Source organism: Ictalurus furcatus, chromosome 17, assembly GCF_023375685.1.
Source record: "Ictalurus furcatus strain D&B chromosome 17, Billie_1.0, whole genome shotgun sequence".
Lineage (NCBI taxonomy): Eukaryota > Metazoa > Chordata > Actinopteri > Siluriformes > Ictaluridae > Ictalurus > Ictalurus furcatus.
The window spans coordinates 25128174-25150102 of record NC_071271.1 but is presented as its reverse complement, the minus strand read 5'-3'; the positions used below and the strand labels follow the sequence as shown (position 1 = coordinate 25150102).

The window sequence follows — 21929 nt, the reverse complement described above, 5'->3', positions numbered from 1 at the left end:
TGACATTATTTATTAACCTTCATACTCTTGTGATAATGTGTAGAAATGTAGTTTCCTTCTAGCTCGCCATGTTGTGGTGTGGAGTTTGTTTTGGTGGATTAAGACTCTGAGGAAACTTCAGCAGAAAAGTGAGAAATAAAACCGGAAAACAAACAAACAAACAAAATTTGGAGTAAAGCAGCGGAGTTTATACGACAGGTAGGAAAATACTGCAGTGTTGTCAAGTCTTTTCAGGGGAAAGAAGCTAAAGCACGCTCGGGAAGTCGCTTGATGTCGTCACAGGTTCATTTGCATATTCGTGTTTTCATTGGCTGAGGCCGGTGAAGGAATGACGCCTTTATAGCTGCTGTAATGTAAGTGATAATGGGAACTAACTTGTTTTGTGGCTTTTAGTATAAATATGTCTGACTTAAGGTTATCTATAAGCTAGTGCGTGCCAAAACAATGAAAATAATCCACGTTTACAAGATAAACACATTCAAAATGTACAGTCTCTCTCTCTCTCTCGCTCTCTCTCTCTCTCTCTCTCTCTCTCTCTCAGCAATTTTGATGACATCATTCTGCACTTCTCATCAGATTTTCTGTCTAATCAGATGATGTTTCGAATCTGAAGAGTCCTTACGTCACGTTGGAACGACTACGGAAAACCAGCTATTCTCCCGTAGTCGACGGTTACGGTAGAACATCACGAAGTAACAGTTAAAGTCGTGCATGTGCAATACGTCTGCGAAACACTATCGGCTATTTAAAAGGAGGGCGGAGCCAGTCTACGTCCCGCCCCGACTTCCTGTTTGAATGGAAATTGCGTCAACACATGAAATAATGGGTAACGCTGCACGTTTCAAGGCACTTCACGGGGACTTTATAGTAACTGTAAATGGGTAGAAAGGATAACGTGTCGTCGTTTGATCGATTTAATTAAAAAAAAAAAGAATGTTGGAAAACTGCTGTGGTGTAAGAGGAATAAAACACTTCAGATTGTACCGTTCGAGGAAAGCGGTCACCTTCAGGATGGATCGGATCACTTCACGATGGCTTCGATTATTTACGCGCCCAAGTGTTTTATTGCTTTCATGTACAGAAGTGTGAAAAGTGGGGGGTTTTTTTTTTGCACGTTTTTTTTTTCCTTCCGATTTGCAGTCACCCTTAGGAAAAACAAGTCCGTACGGTGAATTCATACAATCACGTATATGTTTAAAGGAAACCTTAACGATCTCAATGAATTGAAACTGAAATTCACACCACGGTTCAGATCTGTGACTACTACTTCCTTCACGCTAATTTTCTTTTTTTTTTTTTTCTTTTCTTGTTTTCAGCTGTCTTGAGAGGCCAGCTCGTCTTCATCTCAGACGTCACGCTAACAAACACGAGTCGAAATGTTTGACGACTTCTTCCATCAAATCGAAACAGGTGCCTGTGCATAGTTTGTAAAGGTTTAATGACAGACCCCGGTCACGCTTCGGGTCACGGTACTGGTTTCACGATTCGATTCGATTCTCTGAATATTCTGAACAAAGTTTTAATAAAGAAATCGTTATTATTTTTTATTTCTAAATCATAAACAACGTGCTGTATGAAAGTAAATAAATTCAGTATCGCTGCGAACAGAGGTTGAATATTGTAAACAGGTAAATGTACTTCAGGTTTACCGTATCCTAAAAAGAAATGAATACATTTATAAAATCTCTGTATATTCTCTGTAGCTGTATACTCTCTGTAGCTCTCTGTATATTCTAACTCCATGGGATGCGCAGATTGGGACGTCTGGAGCTCAAACAGTGCAATTGCGTTATATACGGAATCAATTGAACGCTGGTGTCTACAATGCATCGTTACACCCCTAATAGTTTATGTTCCAGTTTATTTTACCATCACAGAATGTCCTTTAACTTGAACGTTTTAATTGAAGAGCTCGGGCCACTAAACTCGGACTGGTTTGAGGAGTTGACTGTGAGAGCCTCCGAAAATGGACGTGATGACTCCACCGTCGTTGAACACGACGCCTCGGCACATAAGGACAACGCCGTTTTCAGCGCTCCGGCTAAGACGCCGGTCTCGGACAGTCAGATGTGTTCAACACCCAGAATATTTAGGTGTAGAAGACCACGTCCTGCTGCGTCAGGTCTCGAAGAATCTCCCGATTCAGGTAGGGGAATCTTTTAAAAAAACATTTAATTTTGGTTTTGTCTTTCTATCTTTCTTTCTTTCTCTCTTCCTCTCTTTCTTTCTCTCTCTTTCTCGCTATCTTTCTTTCTTTCTCTCTCTTTCTTTCTGTCTATCTTTCTTTCTCTCTCTTTCTTTCTCTCTATCTTTCTTTCTTTCTCTCTCTTTCTTTCTCTCTATCTTTCTTTCTTTCTCTCTCTCTCTTTCTTTCTTTCTCTTTCTTTCTCTTTCTTTATCTCTTTCTTTCTCTCTATCTTCCTCTCTTTCGTTCTTTTTTTCTCTTTCTCTTTCTTTATCTCTTTCTTTCTCTCTATCTTCCTCTCTTTCTTTCTTTTTTTCCTTTCTCTCTATCTTTTTCTTTCTCTCTCTCTCTCTTTCTTTCTATCTTTCTTTCTCTCTCTCTGTCTTTCTATCTTTCTTTCTGTCATGCGCATTAAGAACACCCGTACACCTGCACATTCATGCAGTTAGCTGTTCTTCCAGTCATGTAGCAGCAGCACAATGCAAAGCAGTCGCGCAGATACAGGTGAAGAGCGCCATGCTCACATCAGACATCAGAATGAGGAGAAGTGTGATCTGAGTGACTGTAACCGTGGCCTGATGCGCTGGTTTGAGTATTTCAGGAGCTGCTGATTTCCTGGGAATTTCCTACACGACATTCTCTAGAGTTTCACCGTTACAGAGCAGCTGATTTAAGTTCAAATATCACACTGAACCAGGGTTTTTTTTTTTTGTTTGCTGCTGTTTTGTTCTATTATTTCATTATTTTACTAAGTAAATAATAAAAATAAAAAAGTAAAAATATATTTCTATCATCAAACTCTTTTTGTTTTGTTTTTTGGAGATCATTGTTTTATTGAGCTTGAGAGAGATGTTTTTTTGCTCTGTTGTAACCAGCAGCAAGCCCTCCTTTTAATCCAGAAACAACATCATCTCTTTCCCCCCCCCCCCCACTTCAATCCCAGGGCTGCAGAACTTGTTTCCTGTTCCACCCGGTGCAGAATCAAGCCCGTGTCTGTTCGGCTTAGCTAAAGACAGGTAACTAACCTGGCCATGATAATTACTTTCAAATAATAAGTACTTTTCTAAGAAACTTTCCAATGTACTGCTATATTTGCGAACAAGTCGTTGGCCAGAGTTTGATTATGAGCTGTGGTGTTTTCTCTTCGCTCCACACAGAAGATATCAGAATGGTGGCGCCCAGGCGTCTGATTTCTCCACCCCGGGGTATAAATGTTTACATTTCATGTTTAAGGTATAAATACGAGGTCTTTCTGTTTCTCTAGCCAGCGGTTTGAGAAAGACTGGGGATCACTAAAGACAAGCGCATGCTTGGGTAAGAAACAAGGCTACTGTTCGAATATGGATATATTTTTGTGCGGAGCCTTTTCTATATATTAAAATGTATTTTCCTGCAGCTGCAGCTTGCGGTGTTTTTTGTTCTTTTCTTTGCTTTTTTTTGTGTGCGGAGAACTACTTAAATTGGTGAAATTGCAAATGCATGAGATTGTTTCGCACAGCGATTGTCTTTCGCAGCGATGTTTGTCGGTAAATGAGACCGTTTTCTCGATGCATGTGAATCGTCTTGGCCCAAATCTGCGGTAAAAAATCGCAAGCTCCTCGGGCTTTTGCTTGATTTTGATTTCTACAGCGGTCCCTGTAAATAACTGGTTTTATACCACATGTTGTTTAATGTGTTTAAAATGAATAATTGTTGATTTTCATTTGTTTTGTTAGGAGACATTTGTTTAACGTTTACGGGAGGAGTCTTGGTTGTAAGCTCTTTGTAAATTTTCAGAGAGAGAACACGAGTAGGAGTTTATCAAAAAAAAAAAGTGTTCACGTTGATTATTTTTAATATTCAAGTACTCCAACAGTAGTCTTAACGTCGTGTGTTTCTACTTTTTTATGTGTTCGTTGTTCCAGATCTACTTGACACACCGACGGGATTAACAGTAAGACACACTGCTGTATTATATTCCCATCTATGTTCTAATCTGAATATACTTTGTTTTTTTAAAAAATTCTTGTAAAATCGAATCGTGTCGAACTTCTCAAACGTCGTCTTAGACACAAGCGTCGTCCGCACAGCGCATCTGCGAGAGCCTCGGAGCTCAGTTAAATCCTGATCTATCTTGGAGCAGTTCCTTTAACACACCATCAGCGTTGACCCCCACGGTTATTTTGTGTAAGTATAACCATTATGTTAAATAACGTTTGAATAAACTGATGTTACGAACAAAACAAAAAAAAAAAAATCCACCCCCAAATCGTTATATTAACATCATTGTATTTTGCCTTCGTCAGCCAAAACGGAAGGCCAGTCTTCACCAGGAAGTTTTCTCAGGGACAAAGAAGTCATTGTAAGTAGAAAATAAATCACTTTTTAATCTGGGATTGATTTTCCTTTATTGTCGTCTCAGATTCACTTTTAAAGTGGGTTGTGGGAATCATATCTGATTTGCGTCGAGTTGAGAAAACCCCAGTGTAGTTTCATCGAAAATGAACGGTCGCCGGTTGCTTTGTCACGCGACCGTGCGAACACGGGGTAATGGACTACGAAAGAAAAAAAGAAGTGGATTTTATTACAATCTCTCTCTCTGTCTTTCTATACAGATTGTACGAAAGCTGTTTCCGTCACTCTCAAAAGGCACGGAATCAACATCCGCATGTACATCCAATGCACAACACAACGGTTAGTCGTGTGTGTGTGTGTGTGTGTGTGTGTGTGTGTGTGTGTGTGTGTGTATGTGTGTGTGTATATATAATATATATATTATTATGTATGTATTGTGAGGAACTCATTTCGAAAGCAGAAATAGTACATTTGGACCTGGACCTTTTCCCACAGACACACTAACAGACGGGAATGTCCAGGCAGAAGAGCAAAAATCTGATTCATCCTCTGACAATATAGAAGGCATTTGGAAGCAGACGGTACCGGACGCGATAAAGGACGACAACGTGCGGAACACAGTGGAGAGGGTGCTTAACGGCGCCGAGGACGTGCTGTCCTTCTTGTTCACCAACAGCAGCTCAGCCCTGCGAAGGGTTAAAACCATGGAAAGAAAAAAGAGAGTGAACGGCGTCTCTAAGGACGTAAAGTCAAATCCTATGACGCTAGATTGCGCTACAGGTTGTATATCGGCATCGAAGCCAGACACCGTCACAGCTGTCGCAAGTTTAAAGTCCCCTTTATTTTCAAATCAGCTTAATAATAATAATAAGGATTTCACACAGTGGACTCCTCTGAGTTTATCCGACGTCCCAGACTCTAAGTGTATCTCTGAACTATCAAGTAAACACACGAGTCCTCATGTAGACTCCTTAGTCAAAAGCGAGCGTACCGAGCAGCCCGGACAGTCCTCCTCACGCACTTCCGAGCGACAGAGGTTCTCTCCCGATTCGTGCCACGAGAAGTCTCAAGGGCGAAGTTGTTTATCGGACTCGTCTCCAGGACTTACCTTCTCGAGAAAACCCAGGAAGTTCGTGTATCGAGTGCAAAATTCGGAAAGTAAGAGAACGCCCAGCGTCACTGGTACGAGTTTTCTCGAGCGGGATCATCCTGCGAGTCTTAACATGGATCATGACCTTGATACGACCCAGCTTTGCCAAGCGTTCGCAGAGGATTTCAGTCAGGAAGCGAACGTGTTAAACTCACCACCCAGAAGTGCACAGAGCAGCCACGACGGTGTCTTAACGCCGGCTTGCGCAGCAATAGAAATGAGCGAAGTGCGGCGTGAAACAGAATCTGTGGTACGTTGTGAAGGCCTTGCCGAGCACCAGGAAGCAGAAATAATCCGTTTAACAAACACACCATCTGTCGAGAGCACAAACCGTGACAGTGGCTATCCGACAGTTTGTTCTGGTTTTAGCCTGGAAACTCCGCCACCTAGTGACACTGAACATATTCATTCCGGTTTTAAAACAGCAAATAATAAGATTATCGCAATACCTCTTGAAGCTGTAATGAAAGCTAAAGCAGCATTAGACGAATCCGTAGAGCACACGACATGTACGGGCGCTTCAAGTGTAACCGAAGCAATGAAAGCAGGTACAAAACAGTACAAATCTTACAAACCTGTTACAGCAAACGCTGCCCGAGAGAAATCGCTTTCGGGAAGCTATCACCGTGGATACGGTGAAGCCGGAAGAGAGACCTCTGACGGAAGCGTTTCAAGGTCCGAGGCAGCCGCAGAGAATGTTCCTAGCACGTTCATGTGCCAAACAAACGAATCTGGCTTCAACACGGCATCTAACAAAAGTATCACAGTCTCACGTGCGAACCTCGAGAAAGCCAAAGACGTGTCCACGGAGTCGGATGAAGAGACGTTTGATCCGTGTCCGTCAAATAACGAGCTGCAGGTCTGCGATGTAAAAGATGCCAGGCCGTCTAAACCTTCACGACGTTCCACTGGTGACGACCACGGCGGTTCGTCTTTGACCGCTTCGCAAAGAGCGGACGTGACGGAGCTGTGCATCATGTTGGAAGAGACCGGCAGCCAGGATGAGTTTACACAGTTTAAACCCACAAAGATTGGCTCAAAGTGTCCAGATAGCATGCCGTTTGAGAGAGAGTGGGATCCTGAGCTACTCGCTGGTATTGACTTTGATGATAGTTTTAACTGCGATTTAACTGTGAAGCAGGTGTCAAACAAACATCAGCCCAAGGACGTGCGTCAGACATCAGACATGCCTGCTTCGGTCCCAAACAGTCTGACGAACGGAGACGTGGCTGTTCAAAGTATAAACGCTAGGAAGTCATGCCGTGTTCCATGGGAAATGCCAAATATGGCCGATGAGAGTCTGCAAGAAAAGTCTTTTTGTTCTGGCTTTAAAACTGCAAAGGGAAATGCTGTGACCGTCTCGGAGAAATGTCTGAGCAAGGCAAGAAGCCTTTTTGCAGATATAGAGTCCACCGAAGGACACTTTGGTCTCCAGAGTGACTGCAAAGCAGATCTGGTTAAACAAAAGGAAAGACAGTCAAGTGACCACCAGGACATTGCCATGGAATCTGTGCTTGAACTAAAGCCAAGGTCAAATCTGTGTAACGGAGACGCAAGCTCGATAACGAAAGACGCTGAAACGTGCGAACAAACGTGTAGCGAAGCAAATCTGGAAACACAAGGAACTGTAGTAGAGAAACCAGATTTAATGGGCAACTTTGGATTTACTACTGCTGCAGGAAAGGAAGTAAAGGTCTCAGAAAAAGCTCTTCAAAATGCAAAGAAACTCCTAAACGAATTTGCAAAGGACAAAGAAACCAAGCACGATAATTCCCCCGCAAAAACCAAAGCCACCACTTGGACTTCAGTCCAAAATTCTTCTAACGTGTTGGAAGATGTACTTCATGATCCAAAGACGTCTGATGGATCTTTACCAAAAGGTGGGAAAGAACACCCTTTTGAAAACAGCCCTGAGATAAAACAGGCAACGAGTCCTCCGAGTCCTCGGTCCGTGGACGGTAACGGGTTTAAAACGGCCAGCGACAAAGGAGCGTCTGTCTCGGCGAGCGCGATTCAGAAATCAAAACCCATTTTCAAAGATCTCGATGACAGCCCGAGAAGCCCGGATGAAACCAAGTCAACGGAAGAGAATACAAAACCGGACGTCGAAGGAGATGCAGGCCAGCACGCGTTTGTTGGCGGATTCAAGATGGCAAGTGGTAAAGGAGTGAGCTTTTCTGAAAAAGCGTTTATGAAAGCCAAGACGTTCTTTCAAAATCGTGATCCTGATCGCATGGATATTTCTCAAGTAAAAGGAGACGACACAAGTGTGATGGATGACTGTGGCTTCGAGGCGGTTGCGGGAAACGCGGTGCGCTTGCCAGGAATAGACAGTCTGAACAAAGAGACGTTAAAGAAAGACTCCACAGATTTGAATAAATATGTCCAAAGGAAATTCACTAAAACCTCCACTGAGACTCTTCAAGCACCATCTGGCTGTGGTTTCAGTACAGCAAGTGGTGCTGTGGTGTCCGTTTCAGCCGAAGCACTTCAGAGAGTTAAAGCTATGTTCGATTATTCAAATGCTGCTTCACCTGGTGAAAGGAGATTGGAAATATCAGAAGAGAAGAATACTTCCAGAAACGAGACGGGAAAAACCTGCGGCTTTACTACTGCGAGTGGAAGGAAAGTTGCCATTTCTGAGAAAGCCCTCCAGAAAGCAAAGAGTCTTTTTACTGACTGTGATGTGGATGGATTCGGACCTGATCCCTGTAATTCATCAGCTGCAAAGACATCAGCAGCAAGTCCTGAGCGTACAAGATTACCTTTCAACACTGCCAGTAAGAAGCACATTGCACTGTCAGAAAGGGAGCTGAATAAAAGTAAAGACGAGTTTGTTAGTTGTGACGACGTTTCAGTCGAGAACCCGTTAACCATACAGACCAGGCAACGCGATAGCCGTAATCGCGAAGCTTTGAGTAATACGACGGAAAGCGTTCCAGCTAACGCTGGAAAATCTGCAGGGAGATACGAGAACACGATGAACGGAGGCCCAAAGGCTGATCGCTTAGGATCAGGAACTTGTGGTTTTAGCACAGCCAGCGGAAAAGGCGTTAGCGTGTCGGAATCGGCCCTCGCGGTAGCTTTTGAGATGTTTAGAGATTGTGATGCACAATCAGTTCCTAACGGACAGTGCAAAGTTACCAGTGGAGGTCCGTTTGCAAATATTGACAAAACAGCGGCTGTGCCAAACACCAAAGCCACCAGTCCATCTCTCCCATCACAGGCCACACGGGATAATCCTTCCCTGCTGAGCCGCCATTCTTTAAATCTCGATGGATGCACTGTAACCCAGCGAAAATATTTCGAGCAAGAAGCGATGGCTTGCACTAAAGCACTTTTAGAGGATGAGCTCAACGAGGACGGTTTGTCGAGTAGCTCGGACAGTGGCATTAGGCAAAGGCCTCCCGTGCTTCAGGAGGGATGCTTGGAGGTGAACGCAGGAATACGAAAACGGACCTCAGATGACAAGAGTTTGACAGGTAAGACCTTCTCCAAGCTCTTGATTTTAGGCAGGAGAACGTTTGTATTGCTGTTCCGCACTACTAATGCAAGTTTGAATCGTATTCAGGTCAACCCCCTTTGAAGAGAAGACTTGTGTCAGAGTTCGACCGGATCTCGGAAGACAGGACAGCCTGCGCTCCAGTGAAAAGCAGCCCCAATGGTTAGTGTTGGAAAATGAGCATAACCTTCTTTTTTTCTTCTTCTTCTTCTTCTCCTTATTATACCACAGCACTGCTGAAATCTCAAACGCTGATTGGTTAATTCATTTTCATGGAACAGCAGCTCTGATAGTAGTGCACTCATTCAAACATGTTATCGTTTCTATAGTAACAACTCATTCACGGGGACTTGTACGGCGCTGTGAATCACCGCCGTGATTTCTTCTGTTTTTGTGTGTCTCGTACTAAATTGTTTCCACAAATCTGTGAAACTGCATTCATAATGGGGTTCAGCTTGACTAGACACAACCAGGCCTGATTACTGCAAACCCTGTTCAATCACATCAACACTTATGTAGAACTTTTTCAAGATTTTTATTATTTTATTTACTCATTGCGCCTGATCACAAAGCTCCGCCCTCAAATGTTATTGTGGTTCAACAAGAGTTAGCTTGCTAACTAGAGTTCCCATTAGCAAGGACAGTCCTGACATCACTTTCAAGTAGGATTTGATATGATTTTTGAGATCCATCTTCACACTGTGGACAACCGAGGGACTCGTACACAACTATTACAAAAGGTGCAAACATTCACTGATGCTCAAGAAGGCAACGTGATGCGTTAAGAGGCAGGGGGTGTAAACTTTTGAACGTGTATGAAAAAATAAATAAATGCCTTCCGGCCTGAAATGTTTTGGATTGCCCTCTTGTCAGTAATTTTATAGATATGCCCCCAGTGCCCCATTCAAATGTTCATAAATCATTACGGGGAGAAGTTTAGATTGTTTTTATTGTGACTTTGCTTTCAAGCAGTTGAATCTCTGACTGCACTTGGAAGTAAAGGTCGACGGATAGCGGATTTTACCGATAAGCAAGTTGGACGGTACCTGTGGATAAACGATTAATCAACCGATAGTTTTTCAAATTGATACCGAATGACAACATAACACTCAAAGTAAAATATTACTGAACTTTAATACAAAAATAAACAGTACTGACTGTGTACCGTGAAAATGTACTGTACTTTTTTTTAAATGAAATATTGATGTAAAAAGATATACATCTAAACTGAACCAAAAAGTAACACTCCAAATAAAAATAGAAAGATCCAAAATGAATCAAAAACACTTCAAATAACACAACAAAATTTCAGTGCTAGTTTTTATTTCGCCTCTAGAGGCCGCTCTTCCACTTTTTTTTTTTTTTTTTTTTTAAGTATTAACATTTTGCAGATTCTGCAAGGGGTATGTAAATTTATGAGCAAAATTTGATGTGTATATCATTGGAAATTTGCTAGGAAAAAATTCTGGAACTTGCTGTTAGTGGAAAATCGTCTACTTTGGGATGTAGGTTTGCATTGAGCCACACCACTTTGTTGCTGCTTATTTTCCTATAACAGCATGCCTCCAAGTGTTTTATTCCTTAATTAATCTAACCTGCTTCTTATATACACGTGGCCTCATGTTTACAGGCACACTGAGAGACAGAAGAGTCTCCACATACAACTTCAAGCCCAATATCACTTATCCATCCAGGTATGCAACACAATGTAGACGTGATTTTTCAGGGGGGAATAAAACCCTGCCTTTAGAAGTAAAACGAACAATTGTTTTGACTTACAGGAATGTTGTGGACCAAACCTCAGCCGACCCAGATCACCAGAAAAGGAGACCGTCAGACTCCAAGGCTCCAGTGTTTATGCCCCCATTTCGAAAAAATCTTCAGGTTGAGATGCCTAAAAACTGTGTTCCTACAGCTGTGGCCCAGGTTCCCAGTGTGTTTGTTCCTCCCATTAAAAAGAAAGATGCGTCAGGTAGCGTTTGTGTGAAGGTTAAGGCTTCACCGCAGATTTCTGGCGATTCCGCAGCAATCACAAGCTCTAGTTGTGAAATCGGCAGGAATCACTCGGTCGGGAAAGCAGAGGACGGGAAAGCCGCGGCGGAAACCGAGAGAGAGGGGATGTTGGAGAATCACACCACTGATCCTTGTGAAACGAAAGGTAGGCAAGTCGATTTTAAAAGTCATACTACAAACAACAGCAAAAAACAAATACACTGTAGTTTTTGGTATTCTTCCTGCCTGCTAAGATTTTCTTGTTTTGCAGTGTTGGCACCTCAATGTTTGTTCATTCATTCGTTTCAATCTTGTTCTTATCTAAGTCTCGTTTTGCTTATTAAAGTTATTTGGCAGCACTCCTTGGAGTTAGCGCAAGACGTGCAGAACATGAGAATCAGAAAAAAGACGCGCCAGAGAGTTCGACCTCTGCCTGGCACGTTTTATCTGGCTAAGACGTCCGGGGTGAGCAGAGTTTCCCTGAAAGAGGCTGTAGGATACAAGTGTCCTGAGCTACACACGGTAGAACAGGTACGTTTTGTTCTTCTGTATGTCTTTATAGTATATTTTTAACCTGTTTTAACCACTACCCCCCCCCCCACCCCCCCCTCTCTTTCAGCTCTATCAGCATGGTGTATCCTTCAAAGTGTCCCAGACAACCAGCGAGAATGCCGAGTCGTTCCGATTCAGCTGCGATGAGTTTTTCAGACGTGAGGCTCTCGAAGAGAGTGGAGGGGTTCAGCTGGCTGATGGAGGGTGGCTGATTCCAGATCACAGGGGAATGCTGGGTAAAGAGGAGTTCTACAGGTAAGCGAGTGGGGGATCTCTGTTCATATTTAGCGTCTCCTGAGTTACGTAGCTGGAACTTTGTTCTTTGGCAGAGCCTTGTGTGATACTCCTGGTGTCGACCCCAAACTGATCAGTGAAGCATGGGTGTATAACCACTATCGGTGGGTCGTGTGGAAACAAGCCTCCATGGAAAGAGCCTTCCCTGAAGTGATGGGTGGTCGGTGTCTCACTCCAGAGCAGGTGCTCCTGCAGCTCAAACTCAGGTATTATAGTATTTTCTGCTGTGCGTTTATACAGTATACATGTATATTGTTTGTATGTTGCTGAGTATAGTCCAGTCTTTTTAATTCCAGGTTTCCGGCCAGGTGAACACTTTGATACAAATCTTTGACCTGGAAGTTCGATAATAGCTGTTCAGCTTTTCATGTTTTACTGATTAAATGCAAGAAGATCAGAGTTATTGGGAAGTCATTTATTCTTTTCAGGTACGACGTTGAGGTGGACCACAGTCGAAGATCAGCCCTGAAGAAGATTACGGAGAGAGACGACACCCCAGCCAAGACCATAGTGCTCTGTGTGTGTGGAATCGCCAAACGCGAACACAGTCCAGTCAGGTCAGAGGAGGCCACCGACCCCGCACGTCCAAAGCCCGAGTCGCCTGCTGCGGTCGTTTGGCTTACCGACGGCTGGTATTCCATTAAAGCGCTGCTGGATGCTCCTCTGTCTGCCATGCTGCGAAAGGGCCGTCTCAGAGCGGGCGTGAAACTTTTGATCCACGGAGCAGAGCTGATCGGCTCTCAGGACGCCTGTCCTCCTCTAGAGGCTCCCGATTCACTCATGCTCAAGGTGAGGCAACATTTTCTTTCAGAATAAATAAATAATAGGGTTGTGTGTTATGAAGAACACGCCATATACACAGCCACAGAAAACCACAGTAACACTTTCTGGAAAGCGACACTTTCAGGCCCTTTTCCCCTTATCATGGCGCCGTCCAAGCATGGCTTAGGGCTGTGATCGGACATTCGATTGCGTTTCCGTGCGGCATGTCTGTAACGTAGCGGTGAAAGTGAAACGCGTGCGATTTGGAATTACATTCCCTTCAAGTCAGCATTTAATTCGGCCTGGAACCTTCCCCATACCATACAGTGTGGGGCGAAGAAGTGGTTCAGGCATTAAAAAACGTTTTATTGTATTGTTTTTCTTTCTTTTTTTTAAAAAGATTTCGGCCAACAGTACGAGACGAGCTCGCTGGGACACCAAGCTTGGCTTCCATAAAGACCCTCGACCCTTTCCTCTGTTGCTTTCATCACTGTATGCTAATGGAGGAGTGGTGAGCTGTGTGGACATCATCGTGTTGCGGATTTACCCAGCGCAGGTGTGTGTGTTTTTGTTTTGTTTGTTTTTTTCCTCTGGTCCCATTTCGCAATTTGCTGTTCAGTTCGTCACGGTCATTCAGTTTGTCGTTCACCGACATCGTTCACTGCATAAAAACCCAATCCGATACCGATTTAGTATTTCATACCAATATTGCCCCTGATGTTTCGATATTGAAGTCCAGACTCGCCCACACCCGGATCGTCTGTATTCTATTTCGTTCTGACCGTTAACTTTGTCTTATTAAACAGTGGATGGAGAAGAAGCCAGGTCCGGTCTTTGTGTTTCGCAACGAGCGAGCCGAAGACAGAGAGGCTGCACGCTACAACAGCACCAAACAGAAGACCATGGAGCTCCTGTTCTCCAAAATACAAGCCCAGATTGAGAAAGAGGAAGAAGGTATGATCTTACTAAAATTGGGACCACTTATTGTTGACTTTGTATGCCACAGCATCAGACTGGGGTGCTCGCTGCTAGGCTAGGAATAATGACTGCATTTTTTAAAAATTTATTTATTTTTATAAAATTCCCAATCCTCTTTGAGCTAGACGTCTCAGTCTAACTGCATTCAGTATCCTGTATTGAACTTCTAAAAAATAAATAAATAAACCCACATTACAGCTGTTCTGGTGCCTCTTCATAGGGTGACTTTCAATAAATTTAATATCATTTTATTTAGAATTATAACATATCATATCATATTTTTTGTGCATCTGAAGCCGCGTAACTAATTGCGGCTCGCGCTCAACCTAAACTTCATCTAACCTAAACTTCAGACCTTGATGTGACGTGATTTCTTTAGGGTACAGGCCTTAAGGTGCTTTTATTTAAGATTTTTCATTATTATTATTATTTATTATTATTATTCAGTATGTGCATTTACAGAAAAGAAGAAAACCTGGAGATGCAGAAGTTTTAGTCTCCATGAGATTAAGAACCTGCAGGAAGGGGAGGAGCTTCATGAAGCAATGGAGAGTGATCCAGCTTTTGTTGAGGTAAAGCACGTAATCAAATTTTTTATAACCGACCTCTTAGAAACACCACTCTTCGCGGTTCACGCAGTTCGGGGTTTGCACTGTGAAGGGGTGTTGCCCTTCGAAGAGAATCGGTTGTAGTCACGTCCAATTCAGCATGGACCGTAGCCATTTTCTCACCACACACACACACACACACACGTCACACAACAGTTCATTTAAAATGTGAATAAACCACATACTGTGTGAAGAGCTTCCACTGTACAGTCTTTTTTTATCATTTATTTATATTTTCACGTGTACTTGCACAGCCCCATTTAAGCTCAGAACAGGTGAGAGCTGTGAGTAGCTACAGACGAGCGTTAACCGAAAGGAAGAGAGCTGAGCTACAGGATCGGGTGCACAAGGCTACGCAGGAGGCCGAGGGGGGCTGCGCTAACCGCGACGTTACTCCCGTCTGGAAACTCTCCATCGCTGACTCGAATGATTTGTACAGCAGCTGTGGTGAGCGATTACCCCGTTCTCTGACGCTACAGAATATCGATTGCACACGAAAGAAAAGTGCCTTTCAAGTCTGAACACGTTTTGTAACGCTTACCTCCTCAGAGGAGAAAGTCTGATCTTTCTTTGTAGCAGCTGAAGCGCCGTAAACCAACAGCTAGCGAATCAGGAAGCGTCTGTACATGCCTCTTAATCATGTCGCGTTCAGCCATATGCTTCGGGATGTAACTTTAAAGGGAAAATGGCGTTTGTTTGGATTTCAAGTTTCAAACAAGCTAGCCGTACCCAACGGGGTCTAGCATAAATGTTTTAACCAGACACCTCAGGACATGCACTTGGAACTGCTGGTCATTTTACACATCAGGTTTTAATGCTGTATGTTAAAACACTAAGGCTAATATTCAAGCAACCGATTGTGTATATTTTCTAGTATACACACTGAATATCTGGCGGCCCTCGGCGGAGTTGCGCTCCGTACTGAGAGAGGGCTGCAGATACAAGGCTTATCATCTGGCCACATCGGAGACCAAGAAACACTCCGGAACGTCCAACATCCAGTTCACCGCCACCAAGAAAACCCAGTTTAAGGACATTGAGGTAAAGCTGGGGGCTGGGGAGGTTACATTAATACTAGTCTTTTGATTCGAAAGAACATTTTCTCTACGTTACTCAGCGTACATTGCGTTGTGTTATTGAAGCGTGACATTTGGACTGCTCAGTCCTTAATGGAAACTGATATAAGAGTAACTGTGAAACAGGTTTGCCCAGAATGGTTAAGTCTGCATTTTCCTGCAAGACAATCAGCGAAATTCAGAGATCTCCAGAGCCCCGGATTCAGCTCTCCATGTGGAGAAGTCGACATCGTGGGATATGTGATCTCCATCTTGGACAGACAAGGTTTGTTTTATTCCTTTTGCCAACGTGGTTAGTGGAACTGGGTGTTGTCATTAATTAATCATAATATATTTATATATACACACGCACGGTCAAAAGTTTGTGGACACTCGACTGAAATGTTTCTCGTGACGTTGAAAAGCTTCTGATCTGACGGTGTGTGATTAAACGTGTGAAATCGGTGTCGTAGACGGAAATATAATCGCGCCGACGTGTTCGTCTCTTTCATTAGAAAACTAACATTTTATTTGCAAAAAAATCTTTTTTTAAACGGACGACTCTGAGCGAAATATTCCGAAAAGCAGCCGATAAGAGTCCAGCGTCGGTGTGAACTCCTTTAAATACTGTTTAAAATCATCTCGGGGAAATTCCTCGTGATACCGTGTGAGAAAACTCCAAGAATACATTTCTGTAAATTCTAGCTGAAAATGGGGGTCTACTTTAAAGATGCTAAAATATTCAATTATTTCGATTTATTTTGGGGTTTTTTCTCAGCATAATTCCCATAGCTCCAGTTGTGTTACTCCAGAGTTTCACTTTATTATTATTATTCTACAATATGGGGGAACAAATTTATAAAGAACGAGTGTGTCTAAACTTGCTCGTGAGGGGGGGGGGGGGGGGGGGGGTAAATAAATAAATAAATAAGATTACGAATCATGAAAGCTCTGGTGTCGATTCAATTAAAACGTTACATATTTTAAAATATTACATAATTCATAATCAATGCCCGTTTGTCACGTACCGTTCACAATGTGGCACGACAAGCTCAGATTTAATCGGAGCAAAGTGGTAATTTCCCGGTATAAATCATAAATCGGTTGAAAACTACATAGCCAGTGTGCTTTGTTTTTTTTGTTTTGTTTGTCTTTTTCCCCCCTCTAACTCAAGTACTGCATCTTGTATTGATTTACCATTTGATGAAGCCATCACAGTTGGTTAAAGGAAGTCCAAGTGCCACCTACAGGGCTATCAGGTGAAGTGCAGGCAGTTAGGTCAAGACCATGCAAAATGTGAAATAGCCTTTGTTACATTACCACTTTTAACAACTATGATAAAAAATAAAGTGAAGTAAAAAAAGATAATAATAATAATAAGAAGAAGAAGCGTATAAAAACGTCAGACTTTTCTCTGACTCTTTAAACAAAAGAAGTCACAATTTAGTTTGGCCTTTTATGGCTCTGCCACCTGAAAAGTTTCCCAAAATCATCTCTGCTGTCATTATACAGTACGAGGGCGGCCTCTACAGGCGGAATAAAAACGGTCAATTTTGTTGTGTTATTTGAAGTGTGTTTTTTTTTTTTTTTTTTAATTCATTCTTGATGTCTTTATTTTGATTTGTTATTTGGAGTGCTACTTTTCGGTTCAGTTTGGATGTGTATCTTTTATTTATTTTAATCTTTATTAATAGTTAATATACATATTCATTTCGTAAAATATGCAGGTTTTTCATTACATACGTACATGAAAAGCACAGAACATTTTTATGGTACAGTCAGTGTTTTTGTAGTAAAGTTCAGCAGTATTATTCTTATGTTTTCATTCAGTATCAGTATTAAATCGGTTGATTAATCAGTTATCTGCAGGTACTGCCCAACTTCTTAGCTTCTTTGCCGTCAACATTCACATTTTTTTAGCTTGCGTTTCTTCTTCGTCTTAAAAAAAAAAAAAAAAAAAAAAAAATTGTAGCAAAAACTTTAGATAGCGGTCAGTTTGCACTCTCAGATGAATTGCCCTACGAGAATTTAGGCTAATGCTGAGATCACAGCATATACATGGCTTCCCTGTTGTATAATCTATGTTGTCACAACTCCTAATTAGAAGACAAACCTGCAGTCCCTCAGTATTTCCAGCTGTATAATGACGAAGTGACGTATTTCCCTCTTGTGATTTGCAGGTACGTCTCCTGTGTTGTACTTTGTGGATGAAAAGTTTGACTTTGTCTCCGTGAGGCTCTGCAGCAGCCTGGCTCTTCTCGCTCTGGAGGACCTGGTAAAGCCATTAGCTCTACTGACTGTAAGCAACCTGCAGCTCCGACAGCAGTCTGGCCCACTCCCCAGCCTTTATGCTGGAGAACAAGCACTGTTCTCTACAAACCCTAAAGAAGCCCACTTACAGGAAGCTGTTTCTCGTCTGAAGACGTTTGCTGAGGTAACCAGGTTCTACTTCTCGGTCAGGTTAATATACAGTTTCAGAACCTCTGTTTAACAGCTCAGAATTGTTTTGGATTTTATCTTAGCTGAAGATTTTAGTTTAAGATTAGATAGTTGAAGATTAAATGAAAAGCAGTGTTGCATCAACTCGCTTTTGTATAAACCAAGATTGAAAAGGTTGGTTTGTATGTTCCTTCGGAGCCTAGAATCATGAGAAGCTTTGTTTCATGCTGAAATGGAAACTTTTTTTTTTTTCTCCAGTGGATTTATTCGTCATTGATTGCTTTCCATACAGGATTATGAGCATTTCTTCATAGTTGCTGAAGAGAAGCTCTCGAACCTGATTCCAGAAGGTTTCTCGAACTCTCGCGAGTCCCAAAGAACTCCAGGTTTACCATCCGGGCCAAAACCAAGCGTCAGAAATAACGTGAGTTTATTTATTGCATCACTGTTAATGAATTATGCAGGACAATAGGAAGACGCAGTGATTCGCTAACCTGATACGGACAGCCAAATCCAGTGTCATTTCCACACTTTGTCATTATTCCCAGGTTACACCCCTTCAGACAAGCCGAGTTTTCTCCCCTTTCACCCCAGTGACCAAAAGAACCCCTGTAGCAACTGGAAACTCGGACACCAAGGACCCCAAGAGTGTGAAAAGGAAGCGTGGTATTGAATACCTGTCGCGCCTCCAAAACCCAGCACCCACCCTCGTTCCTCTGGGAATGGTCCGTTCTCCCAGAGTCAGCAAGACCTTTAACCCTCCCAGGAGGTGCGAGACTCCTCGTAATCCCCAGACAGTTCTAACTCCACCAGCACAGAACAAGCAGTGGGTGAACGATGAGGAACTGGCCATGATAAACACACAAACACTACTAAAGAGGTAGTTGATGCAGGAATGGCAGCAGGAAGATGCTGTTCCTGTGTTGTGGCCATTTTGTTTGTATATAGTCCATATATGGTCCATATATTTCTACTAAATACTGTGTACTACTGAGATGACTTGAATATTGCACAAGAGATGTTCTCTGTAATCTTATTACTGTGTCGTTTTGCCAGTTTCTTAAAAAAAAAAAAAATAATAATAATAAATGTTCATTTATTTTTTTAAGTATGTTTATCGTTCAACCCCTGGGGAAACTTGTGAAGCAGCCTTGCGTTGGAGTTTTAATTGAATTATTCACATTTGGTGCTACTACCATGATTGAAACACTAGGGGGCAGCAAAACCTATGCATTCGTCTCTGGACCTCACACGGTAGGTAGTTCAATTAATAACAAATTGTCATGACGAATCATTTACCTGTTCAGACTAGTGAATCGGACGCTGTACTTATGTATGTTTTTAGTGAAAATGAAATGAATGAATATAGATTCGCTTCGATGTGGATGCTTTTGTGCTGTCGGTGTTTTGCCAAGCCAAATAGTGCCAAGATAGATGTGGAAGTGTTATCTAGGGGGGGGTGGAAATGTTGGGTATTCAAACATATTTAGCTTAGTACAAAGAATAAAATAAATAAATACAGAATCTACACTACAGCAGCCTTTGCTCTATATAGCAATGTGTTCCTTTTTTTTTTTTTTTTTTCCAGGATTGAGGAACAGCCCCATAATCTACTGCCTCTGCAAAAACGGTCTTCGAAAACCGCAGGCATGTCAGTTCGAAGTCCACAGTCTCAGTTAACAGCCACCATTGGCCTCTCTCCGCAGTTGTTCAGTTTAGCATCTGTTATCTCATTTTAGAGAAAATGACATTCTATTCTAAGTAGTGTATTGCTTGGTTATAAGGAAAGAAGAAGGAGAGGTAAAAAAAAAAAAAAAAAACACTCTACATTTGTAATGAATGATCGCATCCTCTACATTCCAAAGTTGACTTGGCTGAAATGTCTGCCTGAGATCAGCTCTGAAAATACTTGTGACCGCTAATGAGAAAGTACTGCAGTTTTTTTGTTGTTGTTTTTTTTTTTTGTTGTTTTTTGGAAGATCCCTTGAAATGTGTGTGGTTTTGTTTTTTTTTTTTTTGGTTTTTTTTTTTTTAAATTTGGAAGTATTACTAGTCAGATTCAGACAGTGACCATGAAATGAGGCATGTAGGACAGATTTGTTATTTTCAGTTTTTCAATATTTCAACGGTTAATGTTGCGTGTCTCTCCACTAAAAATTTCAGAGGTCGTTTCATCAGCCTCTCTCCTGTGAGCCAATAGAAACCGAGTGGGTGGGACTTTGGGGTTTTTTTCCGGTAAATTCATTATTAAGTAGCATTAAATAATAATAATAATAATAATAGCAATAGCTGTCCTGTCCACCAACATGCACTAGGGTTTTTTGAGGTAAAATATCTATATATTTTTTTTTAATGAATGTAAATGATTAGGTTAATCACATGGACTTTCCTGCAACGTCTGAGTCATTTCAAGCTGCAGGTTTTAAAGGCGTTTTTTTATCAAAACACCTTTCCTAAGATAGCTTGCACAATAGAGAACAGACTAATAACACCCTTTGGAATTTCATCTCAAATCTCACTCAGCATAGGAGCCCTCAAAAAATATAAAACCCTAACAGACTTACAAAAAGCACTTTATTTATTTATTTAGTTATTTATTTATTTTTATTCCTCTTTAAGCTGCTTTAATCAATGCACTTAGTCTACCACTGACTGTTCACTCCTGTGGTTCTGCTGAATGAATCTGAAATGTTAAAATGAGCCAGTTGCCAGACACTCCCCCTGGTTGCCTTATCCGCTGTGCAACCCCACTGTGCGGAATTAAGACTGTCGCTTGGCTATCGTGAAACCCTGCCAGAACCCGAAACTGTGATTTAAGTTTGGTTTCTTATCTAATAATTGCCCGAGCACTTAACAGCAGCCATAAAACTGTTATAAAATACAGGCCTGATTCATTCACCCTAAAGAACAAAGCAAGTGGGATTAAAATGTGAGTCTGAGACATAAAGCCATGAAGTTTATACTGTTGGAGGAAAAAAAAAAAAAAATAGTTTACAAGTCAATGATGGTAATTGCAGCATTGCTCTGTTTTTAATACGACTATTTTATCATAAAAAATGACTAATGTAACTATGGCGATGGAATATCTGTTCAGTATGTAAGGACGTAAAAATTTTCTGCCACATAATAACTAACTGTTAGTAATATCTTCCTGATGACTTCCTGCACGTCATTTGATGATTCGCCATCTTGGATTTGACTGCTGCCTAAATCAATCGCTCTCGTTTTTAAAGATAAAGCTCTTGCATTTGCTTTTGATTAAGCCTCCATTTCGCTCTGTGCTCTTGACCTTGCACAGGCTCTGTTTACACTGGAGTACAGGGGCTGGCTGCTTACACTCCCTCTCTTTATTTAATTTCAATCGCTCCCCAGTCGACTCGCCGTTGTACCACTTCCTCTCCGGGTTTTGCGTGCGTTCAGTGAAAATGAGCTTCACAGACAGTTGACCTTGTAGATCCACCACCTGAGGTCTGGCACAGCAGAGCCTGCAGAATGACCCATGAACTGACCCTGCTGTAAATCTTTTTGCTTTCTCATTTTTCAACCCCCAAAATTCATTAATCTCATAACCATACATGAAGAACAGGGTTGGGAAATCTATTCCCAGGACTCAGAGAAAGGGATATGGTGCCCTGCTTATTTTAACAACGCTAGATTCTTTTCTGGATGAGTCCCTCATTTGATACACTTAGAAGGAAGTGGGTTATCAATGGGCCATGGCCTGGGCTGAAACATGACCTGAGGATTTGAACGTACTGGAAATCATGAAATGTTAGTGGGGTGTTGGAAGGAAAATGTACCATAACAATTAACTCGACCATCTCGTACTGCCGCAATCGTCCTTTGAAATCTTTTATAGCGGGAAACGCACTGATCCGTGTAGAGCTCTCAGTTCCACTGTTGACATCCATGAATACTATCATCACTGTCTGCTTTCTTGTTCAGTGCCATCGTCCTTCTCAGATCTAATCCTTTTTTCCGTTAGAAGCATTTCCTCTGGTTGGAGTTTTTCTGCTCACCATGTGCTTTTAAGGAAATATTGATAAATACGAGCATAAATCTGTGAAAGAATTGGGCA

The 21929-nt window shown here is 42.0% G+C and overlaps 1 protein-coding gene across 1 annotated transcript; it reads left to right on the top strand.

Moving 5' to 3' along the window:
• The first annotated feature begins 284 nt into the window (after positions 1–284).
• On the top strand, positions 285–21447 carry brca2 (BRCA2 DNA repair associated). The gene is made up of 27 exons (XM_053647755.1): positions 285–353; positions 542–1410; positions 1910–2146; positions 3129–3201; positions 3450–3499; positions 4090–4118; positions 4234–4351; positions 4471–4526; positions 4780–4858; positions 5015–5493; positions 5548–9151; positions 9241–9333; positions 10802–10865; positions 10953–11329; positions 11510–11694; positions 11783–11970; positions 12045–12215; positions 12438–12798; positions 13172–13327; positions 13578–13725; positions 14212–14321; positions 14612–14804; positions 15232–15398; positions 15560–15698; positions 17593–17846; positions 18144–18275; positions 18400–21447. The coding sequence occupies exons 2-27, from the start codon at positions 1377–1379 to the stop codon at positions 18733–18735; spliced, it is 7833 nt and encodes a 2610-aa protein (XP_053503730.1). The 5' UTR covers positions 285–353; positions 542–1376; the 3' UTR covers positions 18736–21447.
• The last annotated feature ends 482 nt before the right edge of the window (positions 21448–21929 follow it).